Below are 11,462 nucleotides of genomic sequence, written 5' to 3' on the forward strand. Positions count from 1 at the left end.
TCTGTAGACAAGAAACAGCCCATCCTGACGCATTTCAAATTATAGTTGGTGACTTCAAGCAACCCTGTTTGAAGAAAACCCTCGCAACACACACACACAAACCAATGCTACACTATGATGAGGAATGCCAGTCATTCCTTGTCTCGACCACACTTTAGCAAATTGGTCCATTTGACTGTCCTCCTACTACCTGCAAACAGACAGAGCCTAAAAAGCAAGGCTCCAGAGATAAGACAATAAGAGGTAGTGGTGGGAGGCAGAGGAACGATTCCAGGATTGCTTTGAGTCAGTGGACTAGATCCTGTTCAAGCACCCATCTAAGGATTTGAATGACTACACCAGTGTTGTAACAGATTTTATTAAAACAGCTGTAGATGAATGTGTCTCCAATGAGAGTCTTCAGGGTATTCTCTAATCAGAAGCCCTGGATGTACCATGAAATCTGAAATTTGCTAAGGGGCATTCAAGGCTGGAGATCAAGAATGCTGCAAAAAGTGTAGGTATAATCTCCAGAAGTGTCGTCACAGGCAAAGTGGAGATTCCAACCTAGACTGGAATCAACAGGGGATGCTCGACAGCTGTGACAGGGTTTGAATGCCATAACCTCGTACAAAATTAAATCAAGCATCAAATGCTTTACTTCCAGATGAGCTCAATGCCTTCTATGCTCGCTTTAACAGTCAGAACATGGAGGAACCATTGTGCACTCCCGCATCTCCTGATGATCCTTTGGTCTGAAGATGACATGCTGGCTGCCTTTAAGAGGGTGAATCCAAGGAAAGCATCCAGTCTGGATGGAGTACTTTACCGAGTACTGAAGTCCTGTGCTGACCACTGGTGTGTGTGTTCATGGATATCTTCAACCCCAAGCTTAGGCAATGTGTGGTACCGACCAGCTTCAAGCAGGTTTCAATTGTACTGATGCCCAAGAAGAATATGGTAACCTGCCTTAATGTCTATTATGCAATTGCACTTGTATCCACAATGATAATGTGTTTTGAGGGGCTGGTGATGAAACGTTTCGGCTCTTTTCTGACTGGCGACTTGGATTTGCTCCAATTTGCCTACCACAACAACAGGTCTACAGCAGGTGCCATTTCATTGGCTCTTCAGACAACCCTGGAACATCTGTACAGCATAGATATATTCATCAGGATACTCTTTATCGATAACAGCTCAGCATTTACTACCATTATCCCCCACAAAACTAATCAGTAAGCTGCAAGACCTGGGCCTCAATACCCCCTTGTGCATTTGGATCCTGGATTACCTCGCTTTCAGATCCCAGTCAGTTCAGATTGTTAAAAACATCCCCTCCACAATCTCTCTTAGCATAGGTGCACCACAGGGCTGTATGCGCTGCCCCCTGTTCTACTTGCTTTACACCTTTGATTGTGTGACTGAGTACAGCTCCAAAACCATATTCAAGTTTGCTGATGACATCACTGTTGTGGGCAGTTCCAAAGGTGCTGTTGGATCAGCATACAGAAGCGAGATTAAAAGTTTGGCTAAGTGGTGTCACAACAGCAACCTCTCACTCAATGTCAGCAAGCCCAAGGAACTGATAGTAAACTTCAGGAGAGGGAAACCCAAGGTCCATGAGCCAGTCCTCATTGGAGGATCAAGGTGGAGAGGGTCAGTAACATTAAATTCCTGGGTGTTACTGTCTCAGACGACCTGTCCTGGACCCAACATATAAATGTAATTACAAAGAAAGCACGACAACACCTCTAATTGCTTGGGAGTCTGTGGAGATACGGCATGGCATCAGAAACTAACAAACTTCTGTAAGATGTGTAGTGGAAAGTGTCATTGCAGCCTGGTAAGGGAACACCAATGCCTTTGAATGGGAAATCTGACAAAAGTTAGTGGATTCGGTCCAGTACTTCACAGGTAAATTCTCCCAATCATTAAGCACATCTATTATGAAATGCTGTTGTAGAAAAGATCATCCAAGATCCTCACCACCCAGGCCTTATTCTTTATTCGCTGCTACCATCAGGTAGAAGGTACAAGTGCCTCAGGGCTCACACCACCAGGTTCAAGAACAGTTAATACCCTTCAATTTTAAGGCTATTAAACAATAGGGAATAACTACACTAATCTACTGAGATGTTCCCACAACAAATTATCTCACTTTAAGGACACTTTATCTTGTTATTTCGTGCTCTCTTTGCTGCTATTTATTTATATTTGCATTTGCACAGTTTGTTGTCTTCTGTGTTCTACTTGATTTTTCATTGATCTTGTTTATAGTTACAATTCTATAGATTTGCTGAGTATGCCTACAGGAAAAAGCATCTCAGGGTTGTGTGTGTGGTGACATATATGTACTCTGATAATAAAATTTGCTTTGAGCTTTAGCATTTTGGGATGAAACCGTTCATCAGAAAAGGGAAAGAGAAACAAAAAAAAAGCCTGAACTTAAAGAGAAGGAGAGAGAGGATAAAGAGAATACAGCATCAGTGATAGGGTGAGGCCAGGGAAGATATAGGAATAAGTTGTAAAAGTCCTCCAGTCAAATGGGCAGTTAGCAAGTGAGAGTACAGACAAAGGTGTGTTGCAATTAATAGTACACATCTGACAAGTCGGGTTGTATTAATGGAGAGAGCAAAAATGAGCTAATACCACATATGGATAACTAACAGCAAAAGTGGCCAGTTTTGATGCAAACTTTAAAAATAAATTATTTGAATTTGGAAAATTTGATATTAACTCCAGAAGGCCCAGAGGAGGATGACATGCTGTCCATAAGTTTTTATTGGTCCATCTTATTATGCCGATGATACTATTGATGATGTGTATTTGTAGGTTTTCAGTGGACAGCAGATTTTGAGAGAATGTAGATGGTTTTCACTTACCAACTTGACATCAATATGAAATTCTATTTTCATGTATCAGTGCCAGATCATACTTTTTATGATATGCCTTAGCGTTAAATGCTAATTTGATTTGCGGATTTGCAAATTAGTTTTTTTCCATCTTATAGGACAACACTCTAATTTGGATTGCTCATCTGTTGTGTTTGTGAAATGACAATATTAGGTGGATGCACCATCCATCCTCTTATCTAAATTCTCTCTTTCCCATGTATATCTCCTCATGTCTTTATTTTAATTTTCCGCTTTCAGGTTCAGCAGCACCTGCTTTGCTAACTTGTGCCATCTGCTTCATCTTGCATGGACACAGTTTAAAGCAAAATTCAAGATAATTAGTTTAGATGTATTATGTCCACTTGCCTGGTAAATTCACTGGAAATTGTATTTTATTCTTAAAAGTACTCTCAAGCACATTGTCTTGGTGCACTTTAACCACTTCAAAAGTACTATTTCTTTTTTCGTAAGGTAGCAGCGCATTTGGATGCAGCAGCCACTCCAGGACCAACCAAAGGTGTAATTGTTCATCCTTTATGTCTTTTTATGATTACAGGACTATCCTATAAGCAATTTGCTCGATAGTGATAGTGTTGGACATGTTGTTGTGTTGTTGCCTGGCTTGTGTATTGTTGCCGTGCCGAGGCAGTGTGAGTGCTTGTCCTGGGCATTGTTCTTGTGATCACAAGACCCTGTTGGACATTGCTAATGTAGTATACTGCAAGTCTGGTTTACTAGTTCATTGGAGAGACCGATGGCGGGGGAGCTCTGTGGCCTCAGTTGTTGCACGGACAAGACCCTCATACTGCTGGGGTCATCTGTTAAGACACGCAGGAGAGGAGATGCTGAGAAGATGTGGGAGAGAACAGAGGATTCTGTGGGCACACTGGAATCCTTACTGGGTTGGGGGCTGGCCCCTCCTGTCAGTACTGCCCTGAGTGTTTGCTTGATGGAAGAACAAGCTAGACCAGGACAACATCCCATGTATCATCAATCTAGAGGCCATGTCACTCGGAGACTCAGCTATATTTTTTTTGTGGCAATGTTTTTCTGCTATGTTAATTATATGTGCTATGCGCTGTTGGTAATATGTTTTACACCTTGGCCCTGGAGGAATGCTGTTACGTTGGCTATATCCATGTATTATTGAATGATAATTAAACTTGAACTTTATTGACCTTAATGTGCTCTGTGACCATTATGTTTGAGGAAGGTATATAAGAGCAGGTCTTCCTATCAAGTGTGAACTGTAAAATGTGATATGCATACCTTGATTTTGAATTTGTCTTAGACGTTAATGCACCAGCTCAAGATTCTTGTGCATTTATTCACATAAAGAAGAAAGAACTAAGTAAATCATTGGAAGTGATTGTTTAATATGACTGTTAGTACCGGTATTCAAAGCTGCTGCGCAGGTTAACTCTGTGGTTAAGAAGGCATACGGTGGATTGGCCTTCATCAACTATCGGATTGAATTTAAGAGCTGAGAGAATGTTACAGCTATATAGGACCCTGGTTAGACCCCACTTGGAGTACTGTGCTCAGTTCTGGTCACTTCACTACAGGAAGGATGTGGAAACCATAGAAAGGGTGCAGAGGAGATTTACAAGGATGTTGCTTGGATTGGGGAACAAGCCTTGTGAAAACAGTTTGAGTGAACTTGGCCTTTTCTCCTTGGAGCAGCAGAGGATGAGATGTGACCTGAGAGGGGTGTATAAGATGATGAGAGGCATTGATCGTGTGGATAGTCAGAGGCTTTCTTCCCAGGGCTGAAATGGCTAGCACGAGAGGGCACAGTTTTAAGATGCTTGGAAGTACATACAGAGAAGATGTCAGCGGTAAGCTCTTTTATGCAGAAGGTGGTGAGTGAGTGGAATGGGCTGCTGGCAAAGGCGGTGGAGACGGATGTGGTAAGGTCTTTTAAGAGACGCTTGGATAGGTACATGGAGCTTAGAAAAATAGAGGGCTATGGATAACCCTAGGTAATTTCTAAAGTAAGTACTTTTTTGGCACAGTATTGTGGGCTGAAGGGCCTGTATTGTGCTATAGGTTTTCTATGTTTCTATTTCTAAGCTTTTGATTTCTTATGAAAAGATTTAATCAATAGTGTAATTGTACTTGAAATATTACAGAATAAAGTTCAGTGTACATTGCTGTAAAGAGGTAGAAGCTTCTTGTACTCCTCTGCAAATGTTTTTGTCCCATGTGGGCCCCAACCTCAAGGGACTATAAAGGAAACTTCTTTACTGTGATCTGTTTAGTGTTATCACATGCTACCAGATGTTGGAGGTCATAAATGAAAAAATATTTGAGTTATGGTATCTGAATTGTGGGCAGAAAGAGAGTAGAAATACTCTTGTCTGTCCAGAATTTGGTTATGTTGGAGGTAGCAATGTAGAAGGGAGCAGATAAAGGATTTGAATCAATTTCTGTATTTGCCATTTAGTTATAGATAGTTTGCATCAAATCATTTTCACTCTGCAACTGATAAAACATCAAAGAATTGTAACATGAAACTTGTACTTTAACTGAGAGACTGTAAGGAAAAAAAACAAGTAATTTAAATAAAATTGATCCTGATCTGTAACTACATTGCTGTTGTAAGCATAATTGTCTATTGGATGTTTTGTATATAATGGATATTAATACTAGAAGCTCACAGCAAACAACATATAGCAGCCTTTTTGTGCTTCATGTCCCTTGACCTCAAATAAACAATATTTTTTCTTTCAATTTTATTCTTCAGACAGTGACAATCCTGGAACAGCGACTTACATTGACAGAAGACAAGCTACGTGAATATCTTGACAATCAGCAGAAGTCTTGACTACTTTCAGGTGACTGAAGATAGATGAAAATGGAATTGAGAGACCTTAAATTGCAGGCATGCTTAATGTGTATAAAACCAGCAATCACCAACCCAAGTTTGTAAAATAGTTCATCCTCCTCTGATATTGTTCAATAATAATTACAATGGCAGTTAAAGTTGTGAGATATATAGTATAGCTTTTGTATTTTGTTATACCCTCTGCATGAGTTAGTATTTCTTAAACCTAGTATATAATTTTGTTTCAACCCAAAACTGTCCCATATATATTCACATATCATATGTTCAATAAAACTCTTTGAGTAACTTAATGGTTTAAGTATTATTTTTCTCAAACAGAATGTAATTGTTGAGTTGTTTTATTTGGGTATCAATTGAACAGGTGCTTCACAGGCATGCTTTAATTTGAAGAGCAGATCAAGAATTTTGCTAGAGTACTTTGGTTTTTGTGCAGTATCACAAAATCAATTGGAAGAAAAATGTTTTCTTGGTGAATTGAAGTGAAATATATATTTTTGAAACAACGGAGCTTACATATACCAAATAAATAAAATCTTGAACAAAAATCTTTCAATAAGATTTGCCGTGTCAGTTGCAGTTATACATGTTCTGTATCCATATGTTAACAATTGGCAAATATACAAGGACTTTATTTTTCATATGAAATCTGCAATAATTTATAATTGAAATATAGTTAACATATAAATGAACAGTTTCTGAGCTGTATACTATTTAAATAATGAGAAGAGTGGAATTTATATTTCTTTATTAAAAATATTACCTCTATTTACACTGCTTGTTCTTCCACCTGACTTTATATTAAAATGTTTTGTCATAGATTTTATGTTGACTTTTCTATAATTATATGTCCTAATAGCCACATTAAAAATGTGTTTGTGCAAAATGATAATTGGATTCTCTTTGGTTGCAAATTTGCTTTTTCATTTTTTTTCTCTTCAATTATTGAAGCTTCAAATCCCCTAAAGGGTTACATTTAAAAGACATGTTAATTTATATGATCAAATGTATCTATTGATTTGTGTTTCTTTTAATGTCTGCAATCATATTTCACGTAAATCCCTTAATCTTTCCCAAATTGATTTTGATATTTTGCATACAACTACCATGTTGAATTTGACGTACAAATCTGTGCTTGCAACAGAATTTCTAGACAATATCAGTGCAATTCAGACATCTTTACAAATGTATTTTTCTTGAGCTTCAAAGAATTTCTATTCAAATGTTTTCAAATTTGAAGAAAATTTGGAAAGCAAATATCAAAGTATTTCTTCAGGTAAGAAGTCTTTGGGGAATTAAAAGAAATACAGATTATGTTGCAGTTATAGATTTTATCTTGTATTCTATAATCTTAAGAAATCTGCCCTCCTGCTGTTGCTTATACATTTATATAATTCAAATAGCTTTAAATTCATGTAACTTTGAAGCAAAAAAGGTTCTTGTGTGGTTAATGACAAGAAAACATAGGTTTCCCAATAGGTAACAGATGTCAGAATCACAGATGGCGTTTTTACTCATCTCGACATTTTTGTCCAATTGAATTTGAAAATTCTATTTATGTATCGTTAGTAATCACTAAAAGAGATTTTTTATATTTGCTTATAGCTTAACAGAAATAACCAAGATCGGTGCTATGGTGGAGTAGTGGTTAATGTGACGCTATTACAGTTGGGCATTGGAGTTCAATTCCGGTGTACTCTGTAAGAAGTCTCTGTAACCCCTCCTTGTGGAATGCGTGGGTTTTTCCAGAGTGCCCCGATTTCCTCCTATGGTCCAAAGACGTACCAGCTAGGTTAATTGGTCATTCTCAGTTATCCTGTGATTAGGTTAGGTTTAAATTAGTGTTGTCGGTGGTTGCTAGGGCACCGGGTGTCAAAGGGCCGGAAGGGCTTCTTCTGCGCTGTTTCTCTAAATAAAAATAAATATTTCCAGAATCCTGGATACAAGTCCAGGATTCAATCATAGATCTCTGAATCAAATGTTGACAAAGATATTTGGTAAAGTCTCAAATCAGTACTCCAAAACTGAGATGCTTAATGTCTATAGGGCTATTCTAGACTTGTATTCTTGTTCTTCACATTGAGTCACAATACTGTCCAACATTAAGATTCCAATCACAATTGTACCAAATCACATAGCTATTTTTAAGTGCCACCAAACCTCTGGATCATTCCTCAGTTGACCAAAGTACAGGATTGTAACCAAACTATAGCTAAGTTCATCCCTTCAATCGTGCTGAAGCATTTGTAAAGTACCTTTAATTGATGCATTTTTACATAGGTCAGGCAGCATCTGTGGAAATGGATAAACAGTCGATATTTTGGGCTGAAACCCTTCAATCTGGAAGGGAAGGGTGAAGAAGACAAAAAAATTTTTAAAAACCTTCCTCTTCTTCTTGGACTCTAGTTCCCTGCCTGCCTCGGATCTTTTCATCTCTAATTACTGACGAGACATCAACAGGCTCCACTTCAGCATTCCTCCCTCCTCCTCAAACCTTATTCCCTCAGAACGCATTGCCCTACACCCTCTCTGCAAAAATCCCAATCTTATCATCAAACCTGCAAACAAAAGGGGTGTTGTTTTAGTGTGGTAGTCTGACCTCTACCTTGCTGAGGCCAGGTGGCAACTCTCAGACACATCTTCTTACTTGCCCGTTGATAAGGTTCCCCACTCTGGACCATCAGAAAATTGTCTCCAACATTATTACTAACCTCATCAACTCTAGAGAACTCCCTTCCACTGCCACCAAACTCATAGTTCCCTTACATTGCACTGCTTCTTTCTACCTCCTACCCAAGATCCACATACCTGGCCTTCATTGTATCCCCCTTCCCACCTATATTTGAGATGCTTCACATTGTTGATCTCCTCAACAACTATAAGTTTCATAGCCCTGACTGTCTCGTTTTCACCATAAATGTCCAATCACTATACACTTCCATGTCCCATCAAGAAAGACTTAAAGCTCTCTGCTTCTTTCTCAACAAAAGACCTAACCAATTCCTCTCATCACCACCTTCCTCTATCTGGCAGAACTGGTCCACACCCTCAACAATTTCTCCTTTGGCTCCTTCCACTTTCTCCAAACTCAAGGGGTAGCCATGGACCTGTCAAAATACCTGCCTTTTCATTGGCCATGTCGAAAAATGCATGTTCCAAGCCTTCTCTGGTAATGCTCCGCAACTCTTTCTGTGTTACATTGACTGCTGCATTGGTGCTGCTTCATGCACCCATTCTAAGCTCTTCAATTTTATCAACTTTGTCTCCAACTTCCAGCCTGCCCTTTATTTCACTTAGTCCATTTCTGATACCTCTCTTCCCTTTCTTGATCTCTGTCTCCATCTCTGGAGACAAACTGTCTACCAACATTTGTATAAACTTACTGATTCCCATGGCAATTTTAACTATACCTCTTCCTCTTCTCACTCTGTCTCCTGTAAAAATGATATTCCTTTTCTTATGTTACGTCATTGCCACCGCATCTTTCCAGGATGAGGTATTTCTTTCCAAGACGTCAGAGATATCCTGTTCTTCTTCAAAGAACAGTGTTTCCTTTCCTCTACCATGGATGCTATACTCACCCACTTCTCCATTCCCCAGACATCCTCACTCAACACATCTTCCTGATGCCTTAACGCGTATAGAGTGCCACTTGTCCTCATCTACCATCCCATGAGCCTTCACATTCAACACATCATTTTCTGCGACTTCCACCATCTTCAATGGAATTCTACCACCAAACACATCTTTAGCTCTTCCTCCCCCCACTCTCCGCTTTCCACAGGGATCGCTCTGTCTGTAATTTGACCCTCTCCACTAATCTCCCTGCCTGCACAGATCCCTGCAAGCAACTGAAATGCTACACCTGCCCATTCACCTCCTCCCTTACCTCCATTCAGGGCCACAAACAGTCCATCTAGTTGAGGTAACACATCACCTGCAAAGTCTGTTGGTGTTGTCTATTGTATCCAGTGCTTCCAATGCAGCTTTTTGTACATTGGTGAGACCGGTTTGTCAAGGACCTCTGCTCATCCACTGAGCATAATTTCCCAGTGGCCAACCATTGTAAATTCTATCCCCATTCCTGTTACGACATCTTGATCCATGGCCTCTTTTGCCATGATGAGGCCACTCTCAGAGTGAAGGAGCAACACCTCATATTCCATCTAGGTATCCTCCAACCTGATGGCATGAACATTGATTTCTCCTTCTGGAAGTTTTTTTCTTCCCCTCCCTCTTCCTTGTTCTTCTATTCCCCACTCTGGCCTTTTACCTCTTTTCCTCACCTGCATACCACCTCCCCCGGTGCCTTTCTTCTCTTTCTCCCATGGTCTATTCCCCTCTCCTGTCAGGTTCCTGCTTCTCCAGCCCTTTACCTTTCCCACCCACCTAGCGTCACTTATCATCTTCCATCTATTCTCCTTCCCCCGCCTTTTCATTCTGGCATCTTCCTCTTTCCCTTCCAGTCCTGAAGAAGCATCTCAGCTCAAAACGTCGACTCTATCCATTTCCATAGATGTTGCCTGACCTGCTAAGTTTTCCAGCATTTTGTGTGTGTGTGTGTGTGTGTGTGTGTTACTCCGGATTTGCAGCATCTGCAGAAGGTCTTGTGTTTATACTAAGACTGGCAAAGTGAAGAGGGAGAGAGAGAAATAGGGATGTGAGCAGGAAGAACATTTGTAGAAAAAGTTCTCAACATAGCACACTGACTAGAGCAGTTATGAACATTGGTTGAAAGAAGAGGGAAAGGCTGATCCATCATGTCTGTAGCACCACTCCTTCAACCATGAGCTTGGAAACGGCAAGAAGCCAAGGAAATTCTTCTCCAATTTCAAACAAGCCCCAAGAGCACCTGCACCTCCCAACTGCACCTCCAACTTCTGAAATGCAAGATGTCATGCATCTGCAGAAATGATTGCTGTCCTGTTTTAAAGACCTGCGGTAGAGTTGTAAACACAAACATTGGCCCTTCAACTTAACTCTTGCATGCTAACCTACCTACATCATTCCCATTTGCCTATGTTAGGCCCATATCCCACCTGCCCTTTTTGAGTATCTATCCAAATATCTTTTAAACACTGTAATCATATCTAACTCTACCAGTTTATCTGCCAGCTCATTCCAGATAACCTCTATCCTTTGTAGAAAAAAGCATATCCCTCAAATCTCCTTTAACTTGCTCTCTCTCAGCTTAATCATATGCTCTCTAATTGAGACTCCCTACCTTGGGAAAAGGCTCTGATTATAATCCAATATACGTGTAAACACAATACATAGAATGATGTGTGCATGATGCTTTTATAGCCTTTCTAGAACTTGTCCTGTCATCATGCAGCATCCATTCTGCCTAAGCATGCCCAGGCATGTGTGGACAGGAAAGAAAACTTTTCAGCTTACATTGTGGGCAACATTTCAATTGATTTGAAATATGAATTGAAATAACAAATATAGGAAATTTCAAAAAAAAAAGTGGTGCATGATAGGGAAACTTCATGGTGATTTTCATGATCAGCAGCCCAAAATCCATAAGATATACCCAAAAGTATTCAGGAAGCAAAATCTTTGTTGTCCAATGTTATCTATGCCTCCCATAATTTACGCAGTCCACTCTTCAGCCTCCTAACCCCTAGTGTCAACATACTCAGCCTAACCAATTTCACCTTTTAACTGAAGCTACTAAATATACTCAGCCTAATCCAATGACTCCCTGCAGAAGGTGATTATTTCTACCATCTAATTCAATT

General features: G+C 39.8%; 1 protein-coding gene across 2 annotated transcripts in view; it reads left to right on the forward strand.

Annotated features, from left to right (window-relative positions):
- LOC140741743 (uncharacterized) overlaps positions 1-6,610 on the forward strand; it is a 141,304-nt gene extending 134,694 nt beyond the window's left edge. For both annotated transcript variants that reach the window (XM_073072092.1, XM_073072090.1), the window contains one exon: positions 5,620-6,610. In XM_073072092.1, coding sequence (XP_072928193.1) covers positions 5,620-5,700 — 81 coding nt within the window. In that variant the 3' untranslated portion in view covers positions 5,701-6,610. The remainder of the gene's footprint in view (positions 1-5,619) is intronic.
- The last annotated feature ends 4,852 nt before the right edge of the window (positions 6,611-11,462 follow it).

Source organism: Hemitrygon akajei, chromosome 19 (assembly GCF_048418815.1).
Source record: "Hemitrygon akajei chromosome 19, sHemAka1.3, whole genome shotgun sequence".
NCBI lineage: Eukaryota > Metazoa > Chordata > Chondrichthyes > Myliobatiformes > Dasyatidae > Hemitrygon > Hemitrygon akajei.